We start from the raw sequence: 16,629 nt of genomic DNA, 5'->3' as shown, positions 1-16,629 counted from the left end.
ACTAAGCGCCACAGACATATGTATTTTATTTATTGAGTTACATTAGAGCGTGCCATGCACTGAAGTGCACTACACTTTACAATTCAGTGAACAAATAAGGTTCGGTCATCAAGTCTCCTTAGACTGAAGGGGATCTGCAAGATAAAAAAAAATACTGTTATGCTGGACAAACTTCATGCTCTAAGTAAACATATTAGTATGTATGAATGCAAAGCAATAGAGAGAAATGTTTATGTGGTGGTTTAGTCTAGAGGAATTCCCCCTGTTATTTCCTGATGGTTTAAGATTCACACACCCTTCATGTGGCAAACAGAAGTGAAACATGGAACAAATCAAGAGCTGGAACAATTCTGCACAGCACGTCAGATTCACTATACACGCTGCACTGATAACTGAATCAATCTTGCTAAGGGCCTGAAAGAGAAAGGAATGCAGCCTTCAGATAGGAGCCAGAGAGGAAACAAGTGGTGTAGGCAACCTACCAAGGAAGGAAGAAAACCAAATTTAAATTGCTTCTCCCCATCGTACTGAACAGAATCTGAGACCAGCTGTGCTCCATGACAAGAGTCATGCAAGCGGTTAGCACCAATCTCCTAGCTTGCCCCTTTATTCTATTCCTGAGCACACTGTAGAGGTAGGATACTCCTCAAATTCATACTTGCACTTAAGTTTCCATTATCAGTATCACCATACCAAGTCCATGCCACGTAGATAAAACTGTCAGCTCACGCTTGAGTACCAAGCTGCCTTCGTGCCCAGCAGGAACAAACACAGGGCAAAAGTGCCAGGCTAACACCTTAACTCAAATTCTCCTCCCTGCCTATCCTACCCTTTCCTCATTTTTGGGGCTAAGTACTGATTCCAGAGTGAGTATTCAATGAGGTTAAACCACTGTATTTACTGCCACATACAGAACACATTCCAATAAAATGGGAGATGTAAAACATGCACGACCACTGTACCCTTTAGGTAACTATACCAAAACCAACATCAAGCTCAACCCCCATCGCACTTCCATAGCTGAGAATGATGCTACTGAAGAAAATGTCTTCCATCTGTTCTGTGTATTTGTCCTTTCCTCAGTCTTTCCAGATCATTTGAAACACCAGCACTGTTTTCCCCTTCCACTTACATATTCATGTGCAGGCACAAATAAACTCCAAACCCTCCTTGTACTATGAAAGAGGGAAAAATATCAGTTCTTATATAATTAGACTAAGGAATAAGAAGCATCAGCAATTCAAACAAAATCACATATAAAGATTGTCTTTCGTATTTGCTTTTGAGCTGGTGTAATTAAGGAAGGGGAGAAACATTTAGGAAACATTTAATTTTAACAGGTGCATACAATGTGCAACTTTTTTTTTAAGCTGCAAATGGGAACATAAGCTAACTGAGAGTGAAGCTCTATTTGCACTGAAAAAAATCCTGCTCATGATTCCAATTAAATATTCAACATGCGTCCTTGTTGACAGTGTTTGTTTCAAATGATTTTACCACCAGATGGCCTTTCAGAATACTCTGATGAAGGCCACCTGACTAAAGAATGCAATTCCAGCCTCTAAGAAAGTTTAAAAGTGCCTATATACTAACAATAGGACCAAACCAGAGACAAAATTACCAAAATTAAAACCATGTAAATTTATCATTTCATTATTTATCTTTGTTGCAGTAATAGCTACAGAACAGAAGTTTTCCCCTCTCACCAAAAAACAAAACAAAACACCAAAGGAACTTCCATGTTTTTTTTCCTTTTTGAATTTGTTAGAAGAGCTGGAGCTCTGCTTTTTTTAATGTAACTGTGTTATGCAGAAACCAGATAGTTGTAGGTCGTCCCACAACAGAATTTAGTATTAATAGTGTTAAGTACAAATCTTTTATTCAATCTTGCAGCTTTAAACAAACAGGCTGAGAAAATCCAGCTGGCCAGAATAATTAGAGCCACAGATTATCACATAATGATCACAATATGAAAACATTCCAAAAGAATGAAAAAGCTATCATTCTAGATTAGTTTGAAGTCATTTTAAGAGAAGCAGAGAACTCAATGTAAGAAATCTGTATCAAGAAAGGGAGGGAATTCTTTATTGAGTTGTCACATCATGAGCTTGTGCACTTTAGTGACTGTGCTTACTAATAACTACAAGGTTGAAATCAAGACTTTTTTTCCTGGTGTTATGACAAGTAAGGGAGAGCAAAGTTTGGTAGTCTTCAAACAAAAGGCAGCGTTAAGTGCTAGGAAAACAGTATCGTGAACAAAGTTCTATTCAAGCTTAATTCAGTATGGCAAAAATCCAAATATTGGTACACTGAGCTGTATGTCATTGCAATTTTTATATATATATATATATGTATGTATTTAAATATATTTTCCCTCACGACTAGTTATTTAGCTGTCCCCCTTTCTTACATTAAGATGCATGCTATGAGAGAGAAACAGCCTCTCCCTTTTCTTGTTCACTGTAGCACCACAAGTAGGTAAGCAGTAGATGTAGAAACCCAAAGCTAAGCAGTTCAAGATGTGACAGCATCAACATAACAATATCAGGCAAGTCTTACAGATTAATACAAGATCTCTGTCTCCTCTTCACGGCTGCATGAGGAGGGAAAGGCCTGGCACTCTGTGCAAGTCTCTATATCACACGAGTTAAACAAATTACCCAAAAGATATTCAACAAGCTTTCTATTATGCCCTTATGTCCTGCTCCCCAGTTCTCTATTTAATCATGTTTTTATTACCCAGAGGTCTCTCAAGTGCAATTTGTAACCTTTTTCTTTGGGAGCACCTTTTTATTTGATGAAAAAAGGAAGAACCTCCAAACAGAAGCACAATGTTTCACTGAAACAATCTAACTTACTCCCATTCAAATGGTGAGTAGCTTCTTACCTGTAAATGCAGGTTACCATTATTTGGGTGGTGCAGACTCAAACACCCCAGCTGCTCTCATGGCTTCAAAGTCCTTCATGGGATCATAGTTTTTATAGAACTCTGCATAAGCTCGTTTTCTGGGTTCAGCAATACCAAACTGGAAAGTAACACAAAGCAAATTAAAGTTTGCAAAGCTTTACGAACAGAAATTTTTTTTCTACTTAGTGCCCTGATTTGTATCAGTGGATATCAGCCTAAAAAGCTGTTAGCTCAAATTAGTAAAACATTGCTTTGTTCCTGTTGAAATCCACAGTTCAGGCTACCTGACCCCTGGTCAGGAAAAAAAATGTCTGAAGTGAAACCTGGAAGTCTGTTACAAGACAGAACATTACACTTTTAAGATCCAGAAACACTCCACCTATGTTGGACACTCAAAGGTTCAAGGCTCTCCTGCTAATAGTTTTATATGTAAAACATGCCGTTATGGCAAGTTTTGTGCCTGGGGGCACCTGAAAAAGTGTTACTCCAGACAAAATGGCACCCTAAAACAATGTATTACATTTGAGCTACACTGTAGGTCAACTACAGAAGTCTGGTAACATTTAACAAGACTGCCAAGTCACAGCTCACTGATATAAAAAGACACAATCCTGACTCCCTGTATACTCACTCATTCACCTGAAGCACGGGGATATGCTCAAAAAGACCCCAAAAATGGAGGAAGTGCAAGGTGGGTTTGTCCAAGAGTATCTAACAGGTAATGAAGTAAATCACTACTGAGATCCATGTTACTTGTTCTAAATACGGCCTGCTGCCTTACTAGTGTATTACTGTGGGAGTGCCAAATAAAGTATAAAACTACAGACTATTAAAAAATAAGTCTGACCACAAAGAAGCTTGCCTATGTCTTAACAGATGTGTTAAGTAGATGCTGAGCTTCAACTGTGTAAGCGTATTGCTTCTGATAGACATTTGTTGATCAAGAAGTTTGACAACTGTGATACTTTGTGACTAAAAACCTGAAAATAATTTCTAGTCACTTTTTTAATTTTAAATGCTGCAAGAAGTATATAAATGAGTTCAGTGGAAAAAACAAGGTCCAGTTCTTCCACAGTAATTCAAACTGTTATTTGCTTTGTGTACCAGATCCAAGAATTTAGTAAAGGCACTCAAAACCAACTACCACTCTTATCTTTGCTAGAAGTCTCTTAACCACCACAAAAAACAAACTCCAGTCTGTGTGGTTTTTGGAAATGTAATGCTATATTTCCACATGATACTTTAAAAGAAAGGAAAAAAGGAGCATACTAGCCTTCCCCACAGTGATACCTTCAGTGTGAAGAATGTTTTTTCCAAATTGCTTATAAGCAAGTTTTCTGAAGTCAGTCTAGAGATAAAGTAAGACTTTGACAACTCTCTTGAGTCTCGGATACCATGACAGAGAGAGACACAGACTATCTAGAGTTAATGTGCATCAGTCATGTGAATGATCAAGAGTAGTCCAGGACTAGAAAATTCAAGGTTAAGTTGTCACGAATTCTGTGATCTTGATCACAGAGCTTAAAGCATCAGGTTATTCATATAATTTCTTCAAATGAAGATTAGGAAGATTTATTTATGTCCTGGAAACACGCTTACAAAAATACATTACTAAAGCTTTCTGATGCACAACTCAACCAAATCTCAACAAAAAAAAATATTATGAATTCTTAAAACATGAGTCCAGTTTATAACTGAATGACTACAGAGCTCACCTTGTATAAAACTGCACATCCCACAGATAGAAAAAACGCCCCAAATAAGTGAAACTTCATCCGCCTGGCCAAAAGACGCCGCATTTGTGGCTTAGGCAATAGTGCAGACGACATGGTGATTGTTATTTCTAAAAAAAGAGAGAACTGTGGAACAAGAAACTCTACTTAAATAATTTTCTGTTTACTCTAGAAAGATCGTGCTTTTTGTACTGTATAATAAACATCTTCACAACATAAGCAACAGCACTCCTGTCTATTTGACTTTTCAGTGAGAATATTTAAGGAACAACATTCAAGGACAAGCTATTTAAGAATCTAAATAAGTTTTTATAATCCTTACATCCGGTACTCATGGAATCAAGACTGGCCTTCGCTGCTCATACTACATCCTTCCTTCCCTGCAGGATCGGCCATTTCAGGCCTGCTGTCCTGGTGTTTACATAGAAGACATTCAGAACACTGATCACATTTTATTCATTTATAAGGAAAAGCACGACTTGAACTAGTTTGGGGGGGGTTGGGGGGGTGGGGGGTGGGTGTTAAAAGTAACTGCAAACCTTACTGCATTAAAAGGATTTTTTTTTCTATTCGCTAAGATTTTACCAAAAACCTACAAGGCCTGAAGCAGGCAGCTCTCTTTAAGCACAAGTTAAAAGTGCTGCTGTGGGAGCCGCTCCGAGGCGGTGTTGCCCGCAGGGTGCTGCCCTCTGTGCAGACTCCGTCGCTCACAGAGCCTCGGAGCGGGAGCGAAGGCCAGGCGGTGGCCCAGCGGTCCCCAAAGGCCGTGGGGCTGCCCACAGCCACACACGCCCTCTCTCCGCTCACACTTAAGTAGAGCCAGCACAGGCAGGCCCCGCCGCCGCTACCGGAGGAAGGGGCCGCAGCACCGTGGCCAGGCCGACACAAGCTCCGCGCCGGTCCCCCCTCACAGAAGGCGCCCCGGCCCCTCGCTGCCCCGCAGCCGGGCACCCGCCGCCGCCGCAGGGCCCGTCCCCGCCACCCTCAGGGACGCGCAGAGGTCACGAGCTGCCGCGAGGAGCCGCGGGCCCGCGGCGGAGCGGAGCGGAGCGGAGCGGGGCGGAGAGCGGCGGCCGCTGGGATGAGGTGGGGGGCGGCGCGGAGACGGGGCGGCGGGAGGCGGGGGCGCGAGCGCGGCCTCACCTCAGCGCGAGCCCACCAACGTCCTTCCGCCCCGCCGGCCGCGCACCCTCTGCGGCCCCGCTACCCCGCATGCGCGGCAGGCGGCGGCCTGGCTACGGCGAGCGCCGCGGCTCAAACCCGGCCAGGCGCGCGCTCCCGGGGCGGGGGCGGGGAGCGCCCGGGGCTCCGCAGTGCGGGAGCGGGCAAGGGCCGTCGGCCTCACCGCGTCGGGCTTCGCCGGCGCTGCCGTGCCGGGGGCTCGGTGGGGGAGGGCCCTTCCCCCCAGCCCGCCTCCTGGGCGCCGAGCACCCGCGGCGGGCGCAGCGAGCACGGCGGCAGCTAGCCGGCCCGCCTGCCCGCCGCCGGGGTTCGCCCCGCTGTGCGCTCAGGCTGCACCCCAGTGCGGTGCAGAGCAGAGGCGGGCGCACGGAGCGCCCTCCCCGGTGCCCGCCGGGCGGAGACGGGCCAGGCCGAGCGCCGCCGCAGCCCTCGCAGGGCCCTGGGCTCACTGCCCCACGACTTCCCCAGCAAACGGGCACTTTTCCAGATCTCCAGAGCAGCCATCAAACCCAAACAGCCGTAATACCAGAATACATGAAATAATAATCCGTACAGAGTTTGCCAAGAATGACTGGCCAAGGCTGGAAACGAATTAAGCAATTTGTAATGCTTTCTAGATAGCCCTAAGCCAGTTTTCGTACCTTTCTTGCAAATGAGGCACATACGTGATTTGCCCATAGTTTCTACCTAATCGCTACCTGCATGTGGTATTGTCATCGTTTTTATTCCTGTGGAGTCTCTGTGAGATTTACACTAAATGTTATATTTTCCTGTCTTGAAGAAACTGAAGCCTGTTGTGTGCATCAAGGTATTCCGTCAAGCCTTTGCACTCCCTTGCCAAAGCCAGCAAATCAAAACATCAAATTATGAACGAGATGGACCCTTACACTTAAGAAAAGTTGCTTTTTCTTTGATGGTATTAAAGAAGACGAAAGTGTCAGCAGAATATTGCAGAGAGGAATCACACAGCTGCAGCTATAAGCTGGGAGAATGGTTTTTCCAACAGTGGTCTGAATAGATGCAATTTGGGCACGTTCTTAAAACTGAAGAGAAGTTTGTTACAATAGTTGAGATCGAAATGAAGAGTGTCTGTCCAAGAGTTTTTTCCCATATGGATTAACAGAAAAAGCCAAATGCTAATGATGTCGTGCAGAAAAAATGACAAGATATATCTATAACCTGATTGTGGGGGTCTAAGGAAATACCCAGGTCCACAAGGGTACTCCTGTTCCTGAGGCAAGCTTATGCAGTTATTTGGTGAGACCAGGAAAGAAACAGCATGGAGAGCTGTCTAGGGGATCTTAAAAGCCCTCACATTACACAATGTTAGAAAAAGATACAAAATTAATTGCAATAAAAGCATAGCAGGTTTCATGGCTACTATCATTTTAAATTATATATGAGGAATTTTCCTATAAACGCCAGTCTTGGTGAGACAGAATATTTTGGTGGATGGACCTAGGTCTACAAATAAAAACTTGATTGCTGTTTTCAATAGCTTACTTCATGGCTGGCCAGGTCATTAAATTCTTTTCTATGTGACCAGTTTCCCCATGTGCCTGAGATACTGCTGGCTAGGCATCTTTGTGTTATAGTTAAGATGGTAAATGAAGTGCTAATTGTTATTATTCTTTGACATCATTACTGTGGAATATACAGCCAACTCCTTATTGTTCTGTATAAAGGGCAAATAAAGGATTAAAAAAAAAGGATAGAGGATACATTGGAGGAAGAGCCATGGAAGAAGGGCAGAGATAATCAGCTCCATTAAGTCCGTGCACAGAGTTGCTTTCTATCACTCCAGTTTCTGAATGGATTATAAGGCTGAATGTGGTTTTGGACCCTGTGTATCCAATGCATCAAAGTAAATAAACCTTCTGAAAATGCTGAGGCATACAATACAGAGACAGCAGCAGTTCTTTCCTTCCCAGTCCACCTAGTTCCTGGGGTTTCTGGCACCTGCTCCAGTTGTCTTTTGGACATGAATATTAGGACTCTTTGCTCAAAAGGTGCCACAGTTACCAAACTAGAATCTGCAGTCCTCTTCTCCTCTTGAAAATACAGTAGTGCCAGCAGCAGTTGACACTTCATGGTGTCCTTGAAGGGAACCATCTTTTGAGAAGTGAAGAAAGGCATTAATGCTAAATAATCTCTTGCTTGCGGTCCATTGAAATTTAAAATAAAATTTACCTCTGACTTTAGTGAGAGAAAATTTAGGCAGTGAATCTTTGTCTTTTCCATGAAGAGTGCCAGCTGTGATGCTTAGGACTGTACTTTCTGTGGTGTGGACTGGAGCCGACTAGGAACAGGACTGTGACAATCAAGTGATTTTGCATATGCCACAAAAAGTCTTTAGATAATCATAATCTGGATCAAATTAGAACCAAAAATCTACTGGAAAAAGATCGCATCGGACATCAGCAATCCCCTGAGCTAGTTGCATTCCTAAATAGTTTAGTTTATTATAAATCTACCTATCTATCACAAAAAGAAAAAATAAATTAAACAACGCTATGTGCCACATACGAAGATGCATACATTTGTGCTCCTTCTCCTGTTTCTGTGCCAGAAATTAACTAATCAAAAACTCTCATACCACAGCTGTGTCGACATCAGTCAGTGGTGCTGTGGAACAAACAAAGATACTGTGGCACAAGAAGTTATTTAACAGAATTGGAATGGCAGCTGTACAAAAAATGAGGGTGAACCAATGATTCCTAAATGGAAAAAGTCAAAATTAGTAGGGAGAAGAAAAATATTTTTTTACTTCCAAAAGGGCATTATAAACAAAGGAGAAAAAAAAGCAAAAGTTCAAATCAGAATAAATGAAGCAGACAGGGATTTCACAAGCCTTTGTTGATTTTATGCATGCTTCTGAAATAGAATAATCTCAAAAAAAGCAATTTCTCGTTTTGTTCAACTTGTAGAGACAGGTTTTGGTATTTTTATACACACCTAATAGTGATACAATTACATGAATGATCATGCATTTGGTACCAACATGAGTTATATCATTAAAAAGATTCAGCTATTGCCCAGGTTCCCAATGTGGCTAATGCATTCAGGCCCAAGAACTAGAAAACACACCAGGTTCCACAGCTGAGACATTAACATTCATGTGACACTTTTTTTTCCCACTTTGTTTTCTGGAGTGTGGTTCTGTATTAACTGTTCTCACTCTGAAGTCCTCCAGGTTTGCAAGGCCTATATCTGAAACAAACATACGGCTTATTTTAGCAACAGGAAAACCTTGTTTAGATAAACTGGATTTTTAAACAATACTCTGTGTCATTCTTACCTAAAAGTTTAACTTCTTCATTCATTGCGAGAAATGTTCTACAGTATCATGTGATTTCTTAGAAAAAAACAAAACCACACCCACAGAAACACCTCCTTCCAGTCCCTGTTCCTTGCTCAAAGCCCTTTAAATGATGCCAGGATTCTTCTGTCTTCATGTTTTTAAATGTTATGTAGCCTGTCTGCAATGGAAATAGTCATCAAAGACAACGTTTTTATACTGTTCCTTTACTCCTCTGTATTTGTGTAGAGGTGCCTTACTCTCAGAAAGTTTTTTCATTCCTCATCCTTGTTTTTCCAGGAACCTGTGGAGTTAAGCCACCTTTACAAACACTCCAACCTACACATCATCCAGTCAATACATAAAATTGTTACATATGTTCAGTCTCTACGGTCCTATCTCAGCAACTGACAGCCCATCAGATGTAGGCCACAAGCATTCCTAACCTGGGTTCAGCTCCAGAAAGAGTCCAGGGTAAGAACGGCATGGGAGCAGAGTTCCTCTTGAAAATGAAAGCAAGGACCACAACGTGAGGACAAAAGCCCAGGCTTTTCACACTGCTTTTCAAAGCACAGTTTTGTTGATGTGCTGTGACATGGTTTAGTTTCACACAAGGCAAAGTTCTCTAGCTCCAAACATCATCTACCATACAGGAACTGTCGTCGCCCAGCCATCCTGGTGAGTCTGTACACGGAGGCACCTGGTGCATTTACCAGTACTCCCCTCCTTGATCATGGTTGCTTTACAGTCAGTCTGAGCAGAAGATTCACGCATACCTTTCAGCAGTCCAAAGCCATTGAAATAAGGAGTATTCTTCATACCTTAACAGCGTTTAGACCAAAGCTTCTGTTACTTTCTATTTTTCCTAGATGTAACCAGTGATCATCTAACCTCCAGGAAAGCAGAAAAGTGGCCAACTGCTGCTGTTCATGCAGCTATAATTTTGTTCAAGGAATGAATTCTTACAGGAAATGACAAACCAACTTACCTGTGAATGTAGAACAGTGTCTGTGAAGTGGAAAAGCCTCCTTCAGATAGATTGGACTCACTCTCCACAAGGCGCTACATTTGGCCCCTTCCTTGGTTAGGTTCCACATGCTTGCTCCAGGCAGCTCTCAGCTCAGTGTGCTCCTCTCAGAGGAGCAAGCTGCATAGAAAGGAGGTCTTGCTCCTGTTAGGGACTGCACCCCAAAAATGTGCAGCTGTAGGATTTAACCTAGAGACATCTATGCCCTTTATTCAATTCACCCAGGACAATGCAGAGCTCATTCAGACAAAAAAGAGTGACCCGGGTTATGTGTAAAGTGATGCTTTTGCAGTTGTTTCCTGTGGCACGTTTTTAGATCTTTTCTCATAGGTTTCTAAACCTCTCATTTTAGTCTGTTTTAGTTCATGTTGAGGTGATGACATGGTAAGTGTAATGAGATGTAGGCAAATTTTCCTTTCTGGGTCTGAAATGACAGTCTAGAAGGAGTGAGGGGTGTCTCAGATTTGTTGTGACTTGTATCATCATAATGCAGTCATGTCAACCAAATTGTGTCCATTATGAAAAGAGAGTTCCCAAACACAATTAAAAACAAAAATAAAATAATGAGTACCCCAGAGATTATGTATTTCTTGACCTCTTTATGACCTGGTGAACAAATGGTGAGCCTGAAAGCTTGTCCATTGTTTCCAATTACATCACCTGGCCTAATAAAGGGTATCACCTCTTCCTAAAAAATGCCATTGCTTTTGTTTATTTTGGTGTTGGCAGAACCTATCAACTTAGGATTGCTATGTTATGTGAAGGCTCTGTAGCTTTTATTTGATATTTGATGGTACTGCAAATATAATAGATTTTCTTTACAATCATAACTTTGGCAACACTTGCAGTCCCGGCAGTCAAGGAGCCTCTGACTACAAAAACCCCAGTGGAGCTAAAATCCACGTCAGGTTGTGTTCCCAGGTTTGAAAGGTGAGGCGCAGACATGTGAGGCTTCCATAAAGTAGTCAAATCATCTGTTCTTGTTTTTTTAACAAACTTGTTATTGGCATAAACTTTTAAAAATATAGATACTTAAACCAGCCTGGTTTAACTTTACTGTTTTGTTTGAAATAATCTAATTAGGAAGTTGTGGATCTCAGATTTCTACTGCACTGACATTTTTGAGCTTCATGATTAACAAAACTGGCAATAGATAACAGCATAAGCAACCTTAGTTAAATATATTCTGCTTAAATGAGTTCAGGATACATTTTCCTAAGACAAATTTGGCCATGTTCAATATGGCATTACATGTAAACGTCTGGAAAAATTGCAGCATTTTTCCAAGCAGGAGGCATGAGATTACTATAATCCATAGCCTCCACCACAGTATTAATTAGCATGGCTCGCTAACCAGGGATGTAATATTTGTAAATGAAACTCTAGAACGGCATCAGTAAGGAACAGGATGTTGAAGCCAAATGGAAAACATGAACCAATAAAAAGGCTGAACTAGCTAGAAGTGCAAGCTCAGCCTTTGAAGTTAGTTCAAGTACTGCATGCTTTAATTTTGGTGTAATCTTATGATGGGGGTACAAACAAGAACTCAGAAACAGATTTTGTAACATTTGGCCCAATTGTAGATGAATCAGTTTGTTGATGGTTACCAACAATTGCACAGCCAGAGAAGCTGTGGTCTTTGTTAAATTAGATTGAATAATTGGCTTCAGTGGGAGTTTCGGGTGCAGAGCAAATGAAGTGTCACGGCCCTTGACTCTCATAAGATTCCTTAGCAGAGGCTAAGCTTTTGCATTCAGAACAAACTGAATATGGATTCAGACAAAATAAGTCCCTCAAGAGTTCATCTACTCACTCCCCTGCCCCAATATGGGTTTGAAAATAGTAATTCCTGGCAGATGTGCATATCTTATCTTTTTTTAGAACCCCTCTGATGACAATAGGCATACCAAAAACTCTCTGGGCAGTTTTTCTCCAATGCTTAACTATTGTTTCAAATACAATCTGTGATTAGTACATTACCTTGGCAAGCCCAACTAAGCCTATGTATTTCTGTGTTTTAATTTTGTTTTCTTTTTTTTTCTATACTTTCATGTGGAGCGGCAGTGACAAAGCCATGCTTTCCTGGTGTTTCACTCAAAAAAAAAAAAAAAATCACTGTTTTCATCCTTTGGACAGATTTCTGAAGGCCTACTACTGCCAGGTGCTGAGCACCTCCAGAGACATGAATTAAGAGAATGAATTTCAATACATTCAGCAAATTTCAGGATCAGGCAGCGAGGAGTTAAGATGATCTTTGAACTGGAAGGTCATAACTGGATGATGAACACAACCATACACACTCTCCTTTTTTGGATCAAGCATTCAATTCATTAGCTTGAAAATAGTAAATCATTTATCGTAGTATTTAGTGAATGGCCCAACACATGCTGTTAATTACTTTCTCATTTCGGAGAAAAAACAGAGAAAGTTATTTTTTTCTAGCATATGTTTTCTAGAGGAAAAAGAACTCCCAAAAAGTGCATTTCTTTTCTCTTTGCAGCAGCCATGCAGACCTCTGGAAAGAGCCATATTCCTCAACAAAGCAAGTGTAATGGCTCTGTCTTCTTAAACGCAAGTGAGTACAAACTCAAACAGTTTAATGAAACACAAAGACCTTCATTCAGAAAAATATACAGATGAAAATGGTTGGAATATTGTTTTAGTAAAAAGATTATATGCCAAACTTAAGCCCTATGTGATTATGAGAGTAAAAGAATTTATCAAACAAGTTAATTTTATGCATAAATGTGTATAGTGTGTATATATATATATATGCACGCAAGCACAGACAAATCCATGAATTACAGATTTTATACACATGTATACATGCCTGCACACATATATACACATACATAACTGTAAAGATGTAAATTAATCTTGAGATGTGACAGATTAGATTCCCAAAGTACCTTTTTCAGGAATGAGTGGTATTCAAACCCATTGGGGTCTGGGGTTTACAAAACCAGTACTGATCACTTGGGTCTCACAGCTGGGATGAAATTCGTTTAAATAGTTGCTTATGGGTGAAAACTACTAAGAATGCTATAAGCTCATTGTTTGCTTTTCCTGAGCCATAGGCACCATGGCTATGAATATTTCCAATGAAATAACTGCATTTACTGACTTTGACAGATGGGAAATACTACATAAGCTATTGTGTGCCTCTGCATTCCTTAAGTGTGATGCTGTGTTTTTTTCTTGCTTCTCATTTGTTTCATTTAATCTTTTCATTAATGGTACAATTGTTTTGCTTTGTTCAGAAATCCTTTTCTGAGAAGCGAGTATTGCTTTCTTTTTAGACTTCTTCCCAACAAAAGATTTTCAATCTCATATGGTAGAGAGGAGTCATGTACATCATTTTAGAGGAAAAAGAAATACCTAAAATTAAAAGCACAAATCCACTTACTACATTTCCACTCTTCCTTCGACATGAAATGAAAACATGAGAAATGCACACAGTTCATCAGCATACTCTGAACAAATACATAATTAACATGTAGAATAAGCAATACTGTTGTCAACACTTTCACATATGTTACCATGAAGCTAAAATATTTTAATTAGTAGTAAAATAGAGGAAAAAACAAGTAAATGCAGCCTGTGCTTGACATAAATTAATTTGACTCAATTAATATTAAAAATAAGAAAATCTCATCTATACCTTGACTACCCTTACCATACTAGGACAGTTTAGTGGTCCTGCATAATTCCAGTCTGCTCCAGTGCTCTGATAAATTATTACTTGACAGACAACTATCCGTCGTGGCCATTGTGCAAATGTTTTACTAAATCACTGGTAGAAATCAAAATGTGTGAGTTCATTAGCAGGTAAGTAGAAGGTATAGACTTCGGTGTTTTGTATTAATCCAAAGTGCTAGATTGACAGAATCTTATATGAAGGCTATGTAATATGAGGAAAAATAAAATACTGTATAGCAATACCATGTGGCTTCTGATTTGGGAACTACAATTTAGCCTATTAGACATGGACCTGTTCCAAAAGTGCACATTCAAACAATCATGCATGAAGGAGTTAGAAACACAGATGTGAATTATAACTCTCTGAAATTCTGGGAATGCTCCAAATCAGGCCGTTAGATGTAGGTTTGAACTGTGAGTACAGATCCAGGTCTAAAATTTTTGTTCAAACCTGTCTTCTTTCCCTAACATTTTTACAGTAACTACTGAATGTATTAAAACCAGCAATGTTCCATAAGCTTAAAAAAAAACCCAGTTAACCCCATTTTAGCTGTATACAGATGTGATTCACAATGACTAACTAAAAGCATTTCTATAAAAAAGCAGTAACAAAAATCATCAGTTGAATATAATGAGACAATTTAAACATGTCAAATTCAAGTTGGATTACTGGAGCTCCACTGGCCACATACAACTGCACAGTGATCAGTTTGGCCCAGTATTTAACATATAAATAATTTAAGGATTTTCTTTTCCAAGTTTGGGACAGAACTTTGAAACATCTGGTCTCTTTTCAATCATTTTTACACACACACAAGCTAAAGTCAATAGTTTTGACGAGAGCAATATAGTGTTGGGTGGGATTGAGGCTGGCTATTTCACAAGCCTACAAGTGGTAGAGGATAGAAAATGTCCCCAAGTCTGTAATACAGTACAGGGCTAAAGGCACAGAAGGAGCAATGAAAGGACACCTGCCATTTGTCAGTACTCTCAACAGCAGGAAACTAAGGGTCCCAACATTCATGAAAATACCCTGTTCATTGATGTTTTCATCTGTAAACTTCATGAATGCAGGTTTCTCTTTTTTTTTTAAAGTCAAACATATTTGCAAAGTGAGTCACAATGATTCTACAAAAGATATAGAAGGTGTGGCACAAACCAGTCTGGCCTTGGCTACCCAGTACTATATAATAAGAGAACCAATAAAAGAAACTAGGTGTGCTGAATCTGGACTATTGCTGTGTCTGCAAAGCACCTCTCTTCATTGCTGATCTCAGTGCCTGATTAAATACTAGATTTCCACAGCTTGAAGGGGACAAACGAATCCACAGCTCGGAGTCTAAGACTGTTCCCCATTAATAATACTTTAAGAAACAATCACTAAAAAGAAAGACATCATGAAGAATACAGAGGTAATAGCAGAGCAACATTGTACAGGTGAATGAGAAAGCATTTTGCCCTTTTTTAAATAGTCTGGTGACCATCCCTTACCACTCTTGGAAACTATTGTAAGTGGGCACCACAGTAACATAATCCAGCACTATTACATATTTTCAGGAGTTTATCTCATAGTCTGATATTTGTGTCATTCAGTAGCAGAAGTCAAAGCAAAATGTATAAAGGCCCTTCCTGAAGTTCGTAGTCACAGCTTGTGTTGATATCAAAAGTATCTACATGAGCAACTTCAGGACTGCACCCTCAAAGGTTATAAAATGTTTTCATAAATATGCCAGGTCTAATAAGAGAGATAAGAGAAAAGTGAAATACATAGTAATAGCATATGAGTGTAAATATTTATGAATCCAAATGATGGCTTAAAAAAATTCCAAAATAGTCCCAATATGTCGCATTACTTGGAAGTAAACAACAAAAGTAAGTCTGAATGAATATGATTGAACTGTGTATTTTGAATGCCACAAAAGCATAAATCTATCCAGAAGAGTTTCTAGGTTTGCAGGTTTCTGAAGAGAAAATTGGGGTTTTTTTAGTGTAACAGCAAACTCCATAGAGAACTGTTGTTCTGCTGTAGACTTCTGAAAGTCCCAAAATATACAGAATTAAAATAAACAAGGAATAAAGTTTTAGTTATCTAAAGGGAGAGGTGCTAGGGTTGTTGAGTAAAACTTTTCTAGCCCATTAAAAACTGCTGAACTCACATAGGTGGTAGATCAGCAACCTGAGAGAGAATAGATCTCAAGAACACGATAAAAAACTGATTGCAGTGCAGGCTTTCTGAGGTGATATAGCGTCATCATTCAGAACAATAATGTTTAGTCTCTATACCTGTTCAGTTCTCAGGCTCTCTGCTGGAACTGGCAGTATTCATTACTTGATTCCTCGGGACAAGCCTAAAACCACTATTCAGTTTCAGATGTATCAATAACAATTACAGGGTATCTGCCGTTGGATCAGCTTAGATTCAGTAACCCAGAAATGAAAGGGTCCATGTCTTTTAATATATTCCCTGTCCAACTGCTCAATATGTCTTTATGAAATGGGCATAATGATATGACATGTATTTCTGGCATTATTAATACATGTGATCCTCCTCAGTTGCATACTATATAAATATATGGCCTATAAATGATGGTGCATGTCTCTGAATACACATGCATATATATTTCAGTTAACATGGAGACAGAACTGCAAACTGGATTGAGAGTTAACCATCAGTTTGCAAAACTTTGAATGGATAGAGCCAGTTTGCAAAGTTCCACTCACTCATTGAAGTACATGAAGTACTTTTTGTTTGTTTGTTTTTAAGTTTGATAAATGTGCATGG

The 16,629-nt window shown here is 40.2% G+C and overlaps 1 protein-coding gene across 2 annotated transcripts; it reads right to left on the bottom strand.

The window, feature by feature from the left end:
• Positions 1-8: 8 nt before the first annotated feature.
• Positions 9-5,930, bottom strand: COX6C (cytochrome c oxidase subunit 6C). 2 transcript variants are annotated; one of them, XM_074898643.1, is made up of 4 exons: positions 5,785-5,930; positions 4,624-4,751; positions 2,888-3,026; positions 9-134 (listed from the first exon to the last, which is right to left on the bottom strand). In XM_074898643.1, exons 2-3 carry the CDS (start codon positions 4,735-4,737, stop codon positions 2,907-2,909), a joined length of 234 nt encoding a protein of 77 aa, XP_074754744.1. In that variant the 5' UTR covers positions 4,738-4,751; positions 5,785-5,930; the 3' UTR covers positions 9-134; positions 2,888-2,906. The 2 variants fall into 2 exon arrangements, with proteins under 2 accessions (XP_074754744.1, XP_074754745.1); XM_074898644.1 differs by having other exon boundaries at positions 4,624-4,767; positions 5,785-5,929.
• Positions 5,931-16,629: the final 10,699 nt, after the last annotated feature.

Source organism: Athene noctua, chromosome 2 (genome assembly GCF_965140245.1).
Source record: "Athene noctua chromosome 2, bAthNoc1.hap1.1, whole genome shotgun sequence".
Lineage (NCBI taxonomy): Eukaryota > Metazoa > Chordata > Aves > Strigiformes > Strigidae > Athene > Athene noctua.
The sequence above is the reverse complement of the archived record's forward strand: the minus strand, read 5'-3'. Positions and strand labels throughout refer to the sequence as shown.